General features: G+C 36.4%; 1 protein-coding gene across 1 annotated transcript in view; it reads right to left on the bottom strand.

The window, feature by feature from the left end:
• LOC137387351 (tRNA (guanine(10)-N2)-methyltransferase homolog) overlaps window positions 1-18,232 on the bottom strand; it is a 29,871-nt gene that overhangs the window by 1,343 nt on the left and 10,296 nt on the right. The window contains exons 7-12 of the mRNA XM_068073748.1: window positions 12,318-12,381; window positions 8,995-9,090; window positions 4,927-5,007; window positions 3,969-4,136; window positions 2,804-2,993; window positions 450-579 (exon numbers count right to left, since the gene is read on the bottom strand). Of these exons, the coding sequence (XP_067929849.1) occupies window positions 450-579; window positions 2,804-2,993; window positions 3,969-4,136; window positions 4,927-5,007; window positions 8,995-9,090; window positions 12,318-12,381 (729 nt within the window). The remainder of the gene's footprint in view (window positions 1-449; window positions 580-2,803; window positions 2,994-3,968; window positions 4,137-4,926; window positions 5,008-8,994; window positions 9,091-12,317; window positions 12,382-18,232) is intronic.

The raw sequence follows: 18,232 nt of genomic DNA on the forward strand, positions 1-18,232 counted from the left end.
AAGTATTTGTATTTCTTTAAAAAAAATTTGCTGTAATGCTTAAAGATTAAAAACAAAACTAAATGTTTGTTTTCAAAAAACATCTAGCCAATCAGAGGCCAAGATCACACTTTTTATGTAGAAACTGGATTTAAAACACGATTGAAATAAATATTGAAACAGTACTTCAAGTACAATGTACTTTACAATAATGAAAAATATATTTCGAACACAAAATTACGATAACGGATAAACGGGGTAAAACTTTCTCTGCAGCATTCATTCCTCGCTATAGTAACAGCATACCAAAATGGTCGCCAAATCAGTGTGGCGATGCATGCATTGTGGTGACAGCAAAAAAGATGATGTACTTGATTTGTTAATTTTATAATGCTCTCTTCTCCAAAGTATGACTTCAAGTTCCTACTGAAAACCTCATGATGCAGTCTACCTATTGCCATCCAACTCACATTGAACTCTTCAGGCTGGGCAGTCTTCTTGAAGGTAAGAAGGCGCCTAGAGATGTGTGTAGATATGATCTGTTCACAATTAGATACAAGTTGAAAACAGGGGTGTCGAGGAATGTTGTCCTCGTCATAGCTGCAATGACACAGTTTAAAATTTAACAAAGAGTTTTTATCTGTCAAGAATAAAAGCTATTCAGTAGGAACACAAATGGAATCAAAATACTGCAAAAACAAACCCTTACGCAATTTTTTCGTAAAAAAGGTTTACATGAGAAGCCACAGAAAAGCTTATCAGAGAGCGAAGGAAATCGCAGACAAAGTGGTTAAGACTGGAGTAACTTAACCCTTTCACTGCCATCCATGTACAAATTTAGCTATCGGCCTACTGCCAGCCATTTTACCAAAATTGTCGATTTTGCTTCATGATATGTGTACAATGTTTTTCGACTTCAACCTCTATCTAGAACATTTTTGTTATATATTTTATTTTACCAACTTATTTGCAAACAGTGCTGTGCAAAACATTTAATTTATCTATACTTTGTGCATTGCTAAAGCTGTGTGAAGCTACAATCGCTACGAAGCTAAAACAATCCTCCACAATGTTCCTTACTCTTACAAAACTATTACTTTCACCACCATCACAGTCAATGCTGCCACTTTCAGTATTTGTGTAATCACTAAAATCTGAATCGGCTATAATGTCATCAACATAAGTAATTCTCTGTTTTCTAACTTGGGAGGTACTGGCGAAAGCCATAATAATACTCAATAGTTCGAACAACAGAAAAAAAAATTTCGTTTTCAAGTTGGAAAATCCCAAACAAAAACTTAAAATTGCTTCGCAATTTTAGACTAATTTTATAGAGAAATCTCCGGACAACACTGTCAATACCATAAGAGTCCTAAAGACCATTGGTTATGTTGTCAACGAATAGTAAAATTAAGTTACTACGAAATTGCTGGGAAAGTCGCAAAAATGCGCCTACGGCAGTCGACCATAGATTACGCATAAATACACATACGGCAGTGAAAGGGCTAAATCATATATGTATTATAACCACTAGTACCCTGGTAGTCTTGAGGGCAGTGAGAGATCATCAGGTGTGCCGATAAAGCATAGAGAATAAACACAACAATTCTAACTTTCTGTAAGGTGAACGATTTCTAAAGTGGTAGCGCGTCGAGTGGGTAATATGAAAGCCGTGAATTCAAATCTTGTATGATAAGATTTTTTTTTACGAACTCCCACCATGGCATCGGACAGACGAAGAGACACAACTCTTATTATAGTAAAGACTGAAAATTCTTCTAGTAAGTCAAGTTTCTTTAGTTATGCATTCCCAAAGGTCTGACTACCAACTGTGATAAAATATGTAAAATAAGTTTTACCTTTTTTGGGATTACAATATTGGAACATCAAGTTTCGTAAAAATAATAATAAACTATCAGTTTCGATGATTATTAAAATGTTGAAATAAATTTGAACACGGTTTGTGAGAATTCTAACCAGTTAAAACAGGCCTGAGATATTTGGCAGCATGAAACTAAGGAAATTCAGCTCAGTAAAAGAATGGATACAATTTGATCAGCAGAAGGTTGAAATAGACAGGTTGCCATGAGGATATCAGGTACACAAATAGAACATTGGTGTTCCAAAGACAATTTCTTCAATAATAACACAGTTGCATCATAATCAGTTTTCGGTCAAGATTCAGTATTTATGATCAATATGATGGTAGTTTGAGTAATACAAGGACCATTGTTAGTTGGTAGGAAGGGCATCCAACTACAACTGCTCATGTGTTGCATCAGTCCAAAGACTTTAGACTAACTCGAAAAAACCCCAGGTGGTTGTTCACAGGGAAAAGAGACTATAATCAATCTTTGAGTTTTCTCTCGTAATCCTTTTTACACAGACAGACTTTTATTGATGATATTAGCAATTTGCAGCTGAATGATAGAACGGTTATATAGGATTATCTTCCCTTGTAACACTTTCATTACTGAAAGGGAAGATAAATATCGCTAAGCATATTTATCTAGAAAGGAAGTCACACGCTAAGCATATCTCCCACTTTCCATATACATTTAGAGGTGCTAAGAACTACTACTAGTTACCATGGGCCAACCAAAATCTACAACACAACTACAAATGCAACACACATGCTGGATTAACTCCTCGATAACAATACATATGATACATACGATACATAACAATACATACAATACATACGATACATAACAATACATACGATACATAACAATACATACGATACATAACAACACATACATAGTGTACGTAGTATGTGAGAGTCTTCGAAGTTGGCCACGTACGAGTATTAAATTTAACTTACTCCGGTCGATATATCGGTAACCAAAAAACTAGCTTGCCTCCCTTCCGCAAGCACCTGCTGGACAATGTCAAAAGGTCAGTGAACACTTCTGACAGGCTGTATTGAGACGTTGGTGGCATAAATGCTGGTTTCCTGGCATCAGCGGCAGGAGCTTCCAATTTCAACGTCTGCTCTCGAATACCGTAAGGAGCTGTAAATGTTTATTTGAGTAAGGGAGCAAAAATCTAATGTAAATATTCAAATGTAATTATTAACAAATAAAATTGATAACAGATGGTTTCTATATGAAGGAATTAAACGAGCAACTGTTTTATAAGGAATCCAATGTAAAGTATGAACGCAAGAATGAAGGGTTTACATTCTACAATTAATCTGTTGGATGCTTAATAATAGGAACATGATTATTCTAAGACTTACCAAACAGTCCAAATAATAGTACACAGCGTGTGTCTACGCAGCAAAATATCTATGCTCATGGCTTTTTTCATGCCGAGAAACCAAACAAGAGCTTTATTGAAGTGCCAGCAAGTGATTTACCGCTCAGAGAAATAGAACCATGCCACAAAATGATCTATATTCTGCTAAGAGCCGCACCATCTCTTGTGGCAAGAGCATTCACTAGGGGAGAGCTAGCTGACCTATACTGTACATGAGTATGCAGCCATGTATTATGGTCAGTGATCCATTAGGCTAAAACCAAATTTGACTAATGCTTTTTTAATCTTGTGAGTTGAGTTTGAAGTAAATCTATTTGCCAAACATCATTTCTTGAAAGAAGAAGACAATTCTATATAAAACAGTGGTTCTTAACCTGGATTCGACCAAACCCTGGGGTTTCAGTTAGTCAGTCTCAGATGTTTGGGATGGTCTCTCAAAGGCAACAGCAGAAGTCACTCGATTGTAAGGTCATGTCTTTAGGAAAATATGTGTATTCGTTTGAAGTTCATGAATAGCATTGGTTTTGTACTTGGAACACAGTAACGTAATGCAAAGCTCATTTTATGCACCAATAAAAATATATATGTCTTTAATGTGAAAACTGTTTTACATTGTATTATTTAATAAAAAAAGGGTTCGGTAAAAGCGCATATGAACCTGGTGAGGTGGGTACGTACAGCAAAGTTAAAAACCACTGCTATAAAGGATGACGAAGATAAACTCTCACGATCAGTAACGACAGCATCAAACATCCCGTCTATGGCCCAGAGGGCGTGTTTGGAGGCATCAGCCACGACTACGTCTATGTACTTGCTAGAAAGGCCATACTGGTGAAAGTTGGCGCGTACACACTCGTCTCTTTCCCTCCACTTCTTCTTCGCTCTACTTGACCTACCTGGCAAGATAAGGAGAGAGTTGCCATAACAACAGACCATGCACAATATAACGTATAAACATGAATATGCAAAGAAAATAGTGATTGGTCAGCAATTTTGTGACCAATAAAATGTTTTTTCAAAAGTTGCAACTAACGAATGGAATTTTACACATACCTAAGATAAAATAATACACTTTTATATACAAACCTTCATGTTATAGGGTAATAATATCTGGATGAGGTAGAGTTCCTTTATAACATGGTTAATGACAGGGAGTACATTGCCTATGCTGACACATGATACATTATTATCATTTATATCAGTGTTTACATAAATGTATTTTTGGCTCAAAGTATTGAGTTTTCTTTGCTTTTTCAAAAGCAGGAGTAAATGAGTAGTTGTCCTCTCACAAAAATCTTAATGTGAAGACAACTTCTAACTGACATAAACCGAATCTATAACACTAAATCCTACTTTGTCATTGTGTCTGTCTGTCTGTTAGTTTGCGTAAATGCTATGCATTTCCAGATTTTTAGTTGATTTCATTTAGACTTTACACGCATGTACTCCGTGCCTTCCACCAGGTGGCTAGAAATAATTGATTTTAAAACTCCATCTGGTTCCTGTGAACCAGCCTCTCAAACACCCACCTGCTGACTATCTGATTTTAATTGAAAGAAATCGTGAGCATCACTGGACTCACTACTAGTTACTAAACAACAATGGTTAGCCTAACCAAATAATAACAAATAAAGTGGGAAAATGTGAAGTAAAGGTACAGCTCATTGCATGATCTGATAGACTAACCTCTACCGTGTAGGAGCACCTTGTTGATGTCTGTCCCCATAACGTAAGCGCCATAATGAGCACAGGCTATCAGTAAACTACCTACAATAATGAGACTTCACCGAATGTAAGCAGTTTTTGTCAACAACATAAAATTATGACTAATTCTCATGTTATTGACAGCTGACTCATAAAGTCAGCCTTCACTACAGAGTCAGCACCTAGAAAGAGCATTCACCACTGCATGGCTGAAGTATCCTCATACATATTGACAAACAAGCAAATGGCCTCTGCCCTTGTTGCCACTGACATTATTGCTGTTATAAAAGTCTGTATAAAAACACATTTTTTGTTTAAATTAATGACACGTGACAACTCAGATTTTGGAAGTAGGTGCTCTGTAAAAGTCAGCACAAAAATTTAGATGAACCTGTAGACTGGGTTCAATGACAAACAGGTTTTTCACACTTGCAATCTTTAAATAATACAATAATAACGGTAACTGCAGGCTAATAAAACCGTCCAATTCTCTGATCAGCTATACTATTGGGTGCCATAAAATGAACAGTACTACAATACTGACTTTTACAGAGTTCTTAAAGGTTGACTTGCAACAAAATTTACATTACCGTTATTTGATATGAAAAGATTCACCATGTCTTACTCTGTTGTGTTGTAGGAGCAAACTATGTGGAAAGGTGATTACAAGCTATTAAAAGCTCAAAAATGAACAGAAAATAGCAGCCACACGAGACCGCCGTAGTTTGGATTTCCTTTCCAGAACGGCTCAAATGTGATGTAGTTGTGAGAAATGGTTTCTGTTTACACTTTCTTGCAACCTTATTCGTCGAAATATTTTCACAAATATACTTCACGCATTCAATAAAACTATGTCTATTGTTCTTACGTGTATTTTATTGTCATTATAATGCTGCCACTTTTAGCACTGATATCTTATAACTTGCAGTAAAAAATCGTTAAACATTTTAACCTTAGCTCGAAGGAGTAAGGTCCTTGACGAGCCTGTTGGTCACCTGTGATAATCGAAAAGTGCTGCAAAAATCATTTGCGAAGTATTGGATCACATGATCAGATTATGACTTGACGATTGAATAATGCCGAAACAAAACTGTAAAGTAGCGAGCATATATATTTGATACGGGGTATTCGGTGAAACCCGAAGTGTTTGTCATAAACTAGTACTACGATAAGTTTTATATTGAGATTTGTATTGGCCTTTGAATTCACATGAGAACATACGTGACAAGACGATAACCAAATTTCGTGGCTACGTCATCGAAATAAAGAGATTCCAATCTACGGCGGCTCTTCGTTTTTGAGCTTTTAAGAGCTTGTAATCACATTTCCACATATTTGGCACTTACAACACAACAGAGTAAGACATGGTGAACCCTTTGATACTGAATAACTTTAATGTGAATGTTGTTGCAAGTCCACCTTTAAAGGTTGACTTGCAACAAAATTCACAATACAGTTATTTGGTATCAAAAGGTTCACCACGACTTACTCTGCTGTGTTGTAGGTTCCAAATATGTGGAAATGTGATTAAAAGCTCAAAAATGAACAGTTAATTGCGGCCATCATGAAAACGCGGTAGGTTGGAATCCCTCTCAAAACGGCTCAACTGTGACGTAGTTGGACACGATGCACTTCTGTTTACACTTTCATGCAACCTCATTTGTTGAAATATTTTTACAAATGAACTTCACGAATTCAATAAAACCGTGTCTATTGTCCTTACATGCCTATTTCATTATCATTGTAATGCTGTCACTTTGAGCACTGATATCTCAAAACCTAGCCTAAAAATTAGTTTAACTTTTTAACATTGGCTCGAAGGAGTCCATACCATCCTCTGATAAACATGAAGAGCTTGTTGGTCACCTGTGATAGTCGAAAAATGCTGCGAAAATTGTTGGCACTATTTGGCAGGAAGTATGGGTCATATGATCGGATTACGACTAGATGATTAGACCAGGCTGAAACGAAACTGTTAAGTAGCGAGCATCTATATTTGATAGAGGCTTTCTAGTAGAACCCGAAGTGTTTATCATAAACTAGTGCTATGAGAAGTTTTGTATTGAGCCTTTTATTGGCCTTTCATTTCTCGTGATAACATCACGTGTCAAAACAATAACCATGTCGAGTTGAGCACATCATCAAAATGAAGGGATTAACTGTTCGTTTTTGAGCTTTTAAGAGTTTGTAATCAAATTTCCACATATTTTGCACCTGCAACACAGCAGAGTAAGACATGGTAAACCTTTTGATACCAAATAACTGTAATGTAAATTTTGTTGCAAGTCAACCTTTAAACATTAACTAGTTTATTTTATTGAATTAATCCTTAGAATTCCTAAAAAATTATATACCATTAACTATAAGAATATCGTATTACAGCGAAACCCAAATTTTAGTTAGGTTTACGTATAAATTTTCCACAACTTTTGTCTTGGCCTATGAAGCAATTTTTAACACGACGTTTAAAGTTTGTCAAAACCTTACAGTTTTGTAAATACAAGTAAAATAGCAGGTACAAATTAAAAGCAAAATAAAAAATAATAAATATATTCATTTAATTAATATAAAACAATGTCTAGTACGAGTTGGAACAAATTATCTTGCATATTTCTATCAGTCACTTTACTGCTGAGCCTATGCATTGCTGAGCCTAGGCTTCCATTTAAATTTCTCTAAATAGAAAATTAAAATTCAACAATTAAAACCTCTTTTTACTGATTATTAGTTGTTTAAATTATTACCGTATATCACATATAATTTGGATTTACATAGGCTTATATAATAAATTTATTAAAATACAATTAGTAATAACTTGAAGCACACATCATTGTCTGTCGAGCTCTCAAATGAATTACAGAAAACTATGAATTGTTATAAAAATAGTTGATTCAACAAACAATGATTATAGGATACCAAACAAACAACAAGATTACTTAGCTTGTTCTGTCAAAATTGGACTGTATTCATTACTAACCATATTGTTGTTCAAAAATACAATCAAAGAGAATGTGATGATACGTTATATTTTAATAAAACTATAATTTAACAAAGCACCTGCTCAGCAATTCCAGTGACAAGCACGACGCATTTGACTCGTGACATTTAACACAGCACCTGCTCAGCAATATCCGTGACAACCATGACACATTTGACTTCTCACATTTAACACAGCACCTGCTCAGCAATATCAGTGGACAAGCACGACATATCTGACATCTGAGACACTTATGAAAAATTCTGATTGATCCCACAGCCACAGGTAATCATCCTCTAACAAACTATAATTTACAATCAAACATAATTAAAAATCTAATAAACGAATTAGTTATTTCCTAGTTGTTGCAGACCTTGAGTTGACAGTTCACTTGATATTAAGGCCAGCTTACTCAATCTTATAGATAGTGACTTTCAGTCTATAAGGCTGAGCTACTTGAAAAACTGTACAGACACTCATGAAAATTCTGAAAGTTTCTGAATGACCTGATGTTTGTGTAGGAGCAGCCCCACAAACATCAGGTATTCTGTAAATATTTAGTGAATGAAGTTCTATTCCAAAAACAAGAATAATTGCTTTGTTAAATGTCAGAAGTAGGATGAATTGTGCTTGTCACTAATATCGCTGAGCAGGTGCTTTGTTTAATGTCAGAAGTAGAGATGAATTGTGCTTGTCACTAATATCGCTGAGCAGGTGCTTTGTTAAATGTCAGAAGTAAGATGAATTGTGCTTGTCACTGATATCGCTGAGCAGGTGCTTTGTTAAATGTCAGAAGTAAGATGAATTGTGCTTGTCACTAATATCGCTGAGCAGGTGCTTTGTTAAATGTCAGAAGTAAGATGAATTGTGCTTGTCACTAATATCGCTGAGCAGGTGCTTTGTTAAATGTCAGAAGTAAGATGAATTGTGCTTGTCACTAATATCGCTGAGCAGGTGCTTTGTTAAATGTCAGAAGTCAGATGAATTGTGCTTGTCACTGATATCGCTGATCAGGTGCTTTGTTAAATGTCAGAAACTAGATATATGGAGCTTTATGAAACCTCTCGTCTCACCTGTGCCGACGAACGGATCTAAAACTAGGGAGTTATATCCTACTCCTGCCATGTTCGCCATGATGAATGATAGAGTGGGATCCATACTCGTGTTACCTGTTCCAAATACAAAATTGGCAACATAATTTAGACAATGAATACAATCTAAGAGAGAACGGCCATAAACGGTACCTCGACTATTTTAAAAACGCACTGAGACTTCTCACAGCTTAAATACATCGGACATCAGCAGCGCTGCCCAACGGTGAGACTATCCAAAATGAATCTACTTATACTGTTGTTAGCTAGCTCTCCATCTTTAAGATTCAATCTATACCATAATAAAAGCAGTGCCTGTCCGAAGCGACACCAGGCGCGTTAGAAATAAAATCGCCTTGCGCGGGAATTGAACTCAAGTACTCCGTTTACAGTCCGGCACTTCAACCTCCACAGCGCTGAACTACTCTATCAAATTTGTACTTAAATGAAAGGAAGCAATTATCTGCATGCCTTTAGCCAATAAAAAATATGTTAACAGGCCATCCTGAGTGTGGTTTGGCTTTGCAAAATCTTTCATTTTTATTGCAATTCATTGTTAGCAATGACCAGTCATGCTAGACGCATTACAACTACAAATTTTTACTAATTTTAAACCTATAGACTTCGACTGATTGTTATTGAACAATAGTACTACTAAAAGTCATTATTCATATTTTAGCAGTAATAATAATGCCATAAACTGTAATAATATTGATAAATCGTCAGACTTGGACATGCTCACGGCTTTTTGCAAATGTGTTCGTTCTCATTCTGCAACGCATTTGTGGTATTTTTCATGGCTTAGCTAATGTAAAATTTTATGATGGATAATTTGTAGTGCTGCACGATATCTTTGCATGTACATTCGCCTATTTGGTCTCCAAATACAGTGAAACTCGGATAACTCAAACTTCAAGGGACCGAGCAAAAGTGTTCGAATTATCAGAGCGTTCAAGTTATCAGAGCACTGTCACAAGTCCATGTATTTACTTATTTATTAGTAGATACATGTACATATACAAACTATAATATAAATCAAAAGCACAAATGGCTTGTTTCAAATTAAATGCTTCTAATGTAAAGTTTAAAACGTTTTTATCAAAAAGTATAGAGATTTTTCTATCACTTGAGATTGGTTTGTTGTTTGAGGTGATGCTATTGCCAGGACGTTTTTTAGATTGACATTGGCAAAACTTGATCGTTGCTGAAATGCTCAAAAGAAAAGACATCTTTTTCTTTTGAGCGTTTTACCCACGATCAATTTTGCCGATTTTTCTTGAAGTTTATGCAAAGATTAGCTTACTTTACCTGGGATTCGTTAAGAGCAACACTCCGAGGCAGTTCAATTAAAAGTTTTACGAGTTTTTACGGTACATTGTATATCACTCACGCTTTTTGAATGGATACTTATTGAATGTACACACATATTCTGTGTTTAGGTCAAACGATGAATAGTTTTTTTTAGCTAAGACAACGTATACGTTTAATTACCACAATTTTTAAGATGTTTTAAACATTCAACATTCCGACGTTGATTCAACACGGAATCAACATCGGAAGGATTTTCGCCACGCAATTACAAAACAAAAACGACATGCTGTTTTTGTTATGTGCGTGGCGAAAATCCTTGCGCGCGTGACCCGGCTAGCCCGTGCTATTCATCGTATACACTGTAGCAGTATAAATCAAATTTCACCAAACCTTTAGAAAAGTCGTTGACAAAAATATTTTGTCGATGGAGGTAATAACGACGCTTATGAATTACGAAAAGTTGAGGTTTACCTCTATGGCTTGGAATAAAGTGATTTTATAAAGCGATATCAACCGTTTCGGTAGCCGTTGGGCAAAAAACAGTTCGAATTAACAGTGTTGAGTTCGAGTTATATAGAGCCATTTATCATTGCGTGGGAACGGACCAAGCAAATCTAGTCGAGTTAACCATGTGTTCGCTATATCCGAGGGCGAGTTATCCATGTTTCACTGTATATCGAATATCGAACATTGGCGTTGCCTTTTTTCCATATATAGTGTTGAACGATACGAAAATATATTGGTTGAAAAACCGGAGTTGTCCCCTCGGTACAATAAAGCGAATAGACAACTCCATTTTTGCAAAATAAAATCGGCCGATATTTCAATAAAATATCGGCTTCGATATTCGTATTGACTTGAAAACTGACCAAATATAAAATCATCCACTGAAATATATCGTCATATCGAATGATATCGTGTTATCGTGCAGCACTAATAATTTGGTATCAAAATATTTTTATAGAACATGTGGTTTAAATGTTATGATGATTTATATGTGCCCCTGACAACTATGGTAGGTTTTATCGAATTAAAGAAGAGCGTTAGAAAAAATTGCCTTGCTTGGAAATCAAACCTGGGGCATCTGATTGAATCGCAATCAGACTACCATTACACCACTCAGGAGCCCTAAAGATTTATGGGATATTCTTGGTATAATGATTACTAGTGATGATCTCTCACAGTGCACAGGGGGGACTGGCAAGCATGGTAGTCTTTACTTTAATAAGAGTCGCGGCCGACCGAAGCCATGCTATGAGTGTTAGGAAAAACTGCACCACAAGAGAATCTAGCCCACATATTCCAATTTGAAGCCAGGTACCTTACTAACTGCACCACTCGACCACCTTGCCATATTGAAAATAAGTCAGCATATAGTTATTACTCATGACGTTCTCTCACAGCCCACAGGACTACCAGCACACTATATAACTTGATGAAGACGACTTGATGACCGCATGAACTTAATAGATGGATCTCAAGTGGTCAGGCGCCCACAGGAAACTGAGAGAACCCTTCAAGGTCATAAACTATGCAGATGATCTCCTCTACGGTTATCAAATATTTTCAAACCCTGATGGTTTCACATGAACAAAGCATTGCAAGACATAGGATTGAAACTATTTAACTTTGTCTGCCTGCAACCTTGACATTTTGAGTTCTCTACTTATTTGTTATAAGCAGAGGTCGCATGTGATGACCTTTCCTATGAACCCAGTTCAGTGTCTCTGATGAGAGAAAAGGTGTCGTAATGACATGACTGCTCATGAGCGCCAGAAAAAATACTTTACCTCCTAACTGGGTTGAACCTCTGGCTTCACATACAAAACCAGAAGGTTTTCCATAGAAATCCACATCAGCTCAACTCGGTAAAAATCCCAAAAGATACTTCAGAAACAATAAACATAAACAAATACTTGTAATTTTTACCTTAAATGTCAGCAATAGGCATACAGATCCAACTACTACCTCCAGCAGATCGCTAGTCTACCTACCAATAAACTTTCTTGTCTTGAGACTAAACTTTTTAATACTGCCCTCCCTCTTGCTTTCTCTGATCTGCAATGAGAAACTGACATCTTAAAACATTTACATGACTTGTTTGTCTCTGAATATGAGCTAAAATTAAACATCACATCTCTACGAACATACATATTGTAAAATAACTGCTTTTATTCAATTCAGGCACAGAAAAGCCTTTTTCAAAATATTTCAAGACACAAATATGACAACGTACTACGTTTAAAGTTCCTCAGAACATTACAGTTTTGTAAGTGAAAGTATATACAGTGCACCGTCAGGATATGATTACCCTAATATACAGTTTTGTAAGTGAAAGTATATACAGTGCACCACCAGGATATGGTTACCCTAATATACAGTTTTGTAGGTGAAAGTATATACAGTGCACCATCAGGATATGATTACCCTAATATACAGTTTTGTAAGTGAAAGTATATACAGTGTACCATCAGGATATGATTACCCTAATATACAGTTTTGTAGGTGAAAGTATATACAGTGCACCATCAGGATATGATTACCCTAATATACAGCTTTGTAAGTGAAAGTATACAGTGCACCATCAGGATATGATTACCCTAATATACAGCTTTGTAAGTGAAAGTATACAGTGCACCATCAGGATATGATTACCCTAATATACAGTTTTGTAAGTGAAAGTATATACAGTGCACCATCAGGATATGATTACCCTAATATACAGTTTTGTAGGTGAAAGTATATACAGTGCACCACCAGGATATGATTACCCTAATATACAGTTTTGTAAGTGAAAGTATATACAGTGCACCATCAGGATATGATTACCCTAATATACAGTTTTGTAGGTGAAAGTACAGTATATACAGTGCACCATCAGGATATGATTACCCCAATATACAGTTTTGTAGGTGAAAGTATATACAGTGCACCATCAGGATATGATTACCCTAATATACAGTTTTGTAGGTGAAAGTATATACAGTGCACCACCAGGATATGATTACCCTAATATACAGTTTTGTAAGTGAAAGTATATACAGTGCACCATCAGGATATGATTACCCTAATATACAGTTTTGTAGGTGAAAGTATATACAGTGCACCATCAGGATATGATTACCCTAATATACAGTTTTGTAGGTGAAAGTATATACAGTGCACCATCAGGATATGATTACCCTAATATACAGTTTTGTAGGTGAAAGTATATACAGTGCACCATCAGGATATGATTACCCTAATATACAGTTTTGTAAGTGAAAGTATATACAGTGCACCACCAGGATATGGTTACCCTAATATACAGTTTTGTAGGTGAAAGTATATACAGTGCACCATCAGGATATGATTACCCTAATATACAGTTTTGTAAGTGAAAGTATATACAGTGCACCATCAGGATATGGTTACCCTAATATACAGTTTTGTAGGTGAAAGTATATACAGTGCACCACCAGGATATGGTTACCCTAATATACAGTTTTGTAAGTGAAAGTATATACAGTGCACCACCAGGATATGGTTACCCTAATATACAGTTTTGTAAGTGAAAGTATATACAGTGCACCACCAGGATATGATTACCCTAATATACAGTTTTGTAGGTGAAAGTATATACAGTGCACCATCAGGATATGGTTACCCTAATATACAGTTTTGTAGGTGAAAGTATATACAGTGCACCATCAGGACATGGTTACCCTAATATACAGTTTTGTAGGTGAAAGTATATACAGTGCACCATCAGGATATGGTTACCCTAATATACAGTTTTGTAGGTGAAGGTATATACAGTGCACCACCAGGATATGGTTACCCTAATATACAGTTTTGTAAGTGAAAGTATATACAGTGCACCACCAGGATATGATTACCTTAATATAGTTTTGTAAGTGAAAGTATATACAGTGCACCATCAGGATATGATTACCCTAATATACAGTTTTGCAGGTGAAAGTATATACAGTGCACCATCAGGATATGATTACCTTAATATACAGTTTTGTAGGTGAAAGTATATACAGTGCACCATCAGGATATGATTACCCTAATATACAGTTTTGTAGGTGAAAGTATATACAGTGCACCATCAGGATATGATTACCCTAATATACAGTTTTGTAGGTGAAAGTATATACAGTGCACCACCAGGATATGGTTACCCTAATATACAGTTTTGTAGGTGAAAGTATATACAGTGCACCATCAGGATATGATTACCCTAATATACAGTTTTGTAGGTGAAAGTATATACAGTGCACCACCAGGATATGGTTACCCTAATATACAGTTTTGTAAGTGAAAGTATATACAGTGCACCACCAGGATATGATTACCCTAATATACAGTTTTGTAGGTGAAAGTATATACAGTGCACCATCAGGATATGATTACCCTAATATACAGTTTTGTAGGTGAAAGTATATACAGTGCACAATCAGGATATGATTACCCTAATATACAGTTTTGTAGGTGAAAGTATATACAGTGCACCATCAGGATATGATTACCCTAATATACAGTTTTGTAAGTGAAAGTATATACAGTGCACCACCAGGATATGGTTACCCTAATATACAGTTTTGTAGGTGAAAGTATATACAGTGCACCATCAGGATATGATTACCCTAATATACAGTTTTGTAGGTGAAAGTATATACAGTGCACCATCAGGATATGATTACCCTAATATACAGTTTTGTAGGTGAAAGTATATACAGTGCACCACCAGGATATGGTTACCCTAATATACAGTTTTGTAAGTGAAAGTATATACAGTGCACCACCAGGATATGATTACCCTAATATACAGTTTTGTAGGTGAAAGTATATACAGTGCACCATCAGGATATGGTTACCCTAATATACAGTTTTGTAGGTGAAAGTATATACAGTGCACCATCAGGACATGGTTACCCTAATATACAGTTTTGTAGGTGAAAGTATATACAGTGCCCCATCAGGATATGGTTACCCTAATATACAGTTTTGTAGGTGAAGGTATATACAGTGCACCACCAGGATATGGTTACCCTAATATACAGTTTTGTAAGTGAAAGTATATACAGTGCACCACCAGGATATGATTACCTTAATATAGTTTTGTAAGTGAAAGTATATACAGTGCACCATCAGGATATGATTACCCTAATATACAGTTTTGTAGGTGAAAGTATATACAGTGCACCATCAGGATATGATTACCTTAATATACAGTTTTGTAGGTGAAAGTATATACAGTGCACCATCAGGATATGATTACCCTAATATACAGTTTTGTAGGTGAAAGTATATACAGTGCACCATCAGGATATGATTACCCTAATATACAGTTTTGTAAGTGAAAGTATATACAGTGCACCACCAGGATATGGTTACCCTAATATACAGTTTTGTAGGTGAAAGTATATACAGTGCACCATCAGGATATGATTACCCTAATATACAGTTTTGTAGGTGAAAGTATATACAGTGCACCACCAGGATATGGTTACCCTAATATACAGTTTTGTAAGTGAAAGTATATACAGTGCACCACCAGGATATGATTACCCTAATATGATTACCCTAATAACAGTTTTGTAGGTGAAAGTATATACAGTGCACCATCAGGATATGATTACCCTAATATACAGTTTTGTAGGTGAAAGTATATACAGTGCACCATCAGGATATGATTACCCTAATATACAGTTTTGTAGGTGAAAGTATATACAGTGCACCATCAGGATATGATTACCCTAATATACAGTTTTGTAAGTGAAAGTATATACAGTGCACCACCAGGATATGGTTACCCTAATATACAGTTTTGTAGGTGAAAGTATATACAGTGCACCATCAGGATATGATTACCCTAATATACAGTTTTGTAGGTGAAAGTATATACAGTGCACCATCAGGATATGATTACCCTAATATACAGTTTTGTAGGTGAAAGTATATACAGTGCACCACCAGGATATGGTTACCCTAATATACAGTTTTGTAGGTGAAAGTATATACAGTGCACCACCAGGATATGGTTACCCTAATATACAGTTTTGTAGGTGAAAGTATATACAGTGCACCATCAGGATATGGTTACCTTAATATACAGTTTTGTAAGTGAAAGTATATACAGTGCACTAGTGCTGGGCACGAGTACTTCTTGGTCAACGGGTTTAGACCCGCCCCTTCTGTTCGGGTTTTTCGAGTATCGGGTAGCTAGTAGTGCTAGGCTCGGGTATTTCTTTGCCTACGGGTTTTTCGGGTATCGGGTTTGTTGATATGGATTTTGTTTAAATTTTCTAAACAGATATATCTTCAAATTTACAGAGCACTTATATTTCTTTTCTATTTATCATTTTTCAGTCTTCATTGACTGACATTCGTACTCGCAGCGTTAACAGGTGGATTGTTAAACAGTCAAGATAGTCTGAGGCTACAGGGCATTTTCGTGTCAACAGGTGGCAGAAGATCTAGGTCTAGGTCTAGGTAAAACTCGAGCCTTTAGACCCCGCTCGCGGGTAAAAGAAGGCCTTCAAAATGTCTGTCAAAAATTCGATAAAATTTCATGGCTTTCCTCGCAGGTTGCGGGAAGTCCTGGGCATAAAACTATATTGATAAAAACTCGAATTTGACTCAATGGCAGGGGGTTCCCCGTTAGTTGTTGACCTTGTATTATGATCATGAATTGTATCTTGTAAATGCTTAAAACTATCAATAAAAGAACTGTGCTTGCTATTTGTTAAAATTTCTAGCATCAATGTCATGCGAGCATTCTTACGCCTCGCCTCCAACAGCTCTAGATCTAAAAACTGCCTTGCTTCCGTAACACTCTGTTTTCCCCTCAAATCTGAAATAAAACGCACAGCCCTTCGCTGCACATTCTCCAACGATGTTATCTGCCTAACTAAATGAGGGTCCCATACCTCACCTGCATATTCCATTATAGGTCTACACAAGGTGAGGTATGCAACCCTCTTCACCTTTCTGGGGGCCTTAAAAAGCACATGCCTCATCATACCCAACCTCTGAGAAGCCTTTGCCGTCACCGAATCAATCTGCAAGTCCCAACTAAAATCACTAGTAATTTCAACTCCAAGATATTTAAAAGCTGATACATTCTCTAACGCTATTCCTCCTAAAAAATAATCCACAGAACTATCAAGACCGTTCTTACCAAACCTGACTATTTGACACTTATCAGTGTTAAACACCATACCCCAATGCTCAGCCCACCTTTCCAACAAAAACAAATCTTCCTGGAATTTTTGGGAACTATCTAAGCTGTTAACCGGGCAATAAAGAAGGGCATCGTCCGCAAAAAGTCTTATTGTCGATGTCTTTATAATGCTACAAATGTCATTAATGTAAACTAGAAAAAGAGAGGGCCCCAGCACGGAACCCTGAGGAACACCAGAAGTTACTGCAAGAGAACCAGACGCTGCTCCCTCTACAACCACTCTCTGCATTCGGTCTGCTAAAAAATGTGCTATCCATCTAACTACTGCTGAGTCAATACCAATAAATAACAGCTTTTCAATTAAGAGACCGTGAGGTACTCGATCGAAAGCTTTCGAAAAATCCAACACTGCAGCGTGTACCGAGTCATTTCCATCCACCATTTTCATAATGTCATCTACTGTTGTGACAAGTTGGGTAGTGCATGAGAGACCCTGTCTAAATCCATGTTGGTTTGGGTTGAGCGTTACATTAAGATGCTGATTAATATTGCTTAGTACTATATGTTCTAAAAGTTTGCATGCAATACATGTAAGTGAAACTGGTCTATAATTACTGGGGCTGTCTCTCGAGCCTTTTTTAAAAATTGGTACTACGTTTGCCGCCTTCCAGATATCAGGTAGCTGGCCAGTATTAAGAGAATGTTGAAAGATAAGAGCTAAAATCTGACTAGTGACCA

Source organism: Watersipora subatra, chromosome 2, assembly GCF_963576615.1.
Source record: "Watersipora subatra chromosome 2, tzWatSuba1.1, whole genome shotgun sequence".
Classification (NCBI taxonomy): domain Eukaryota; kingdom Metazoa; phylum Bryozoa; class Gymnolaemata; order Cheilostomatida; family Watersiporidae; genus Watersipora; species Watersipora subatra.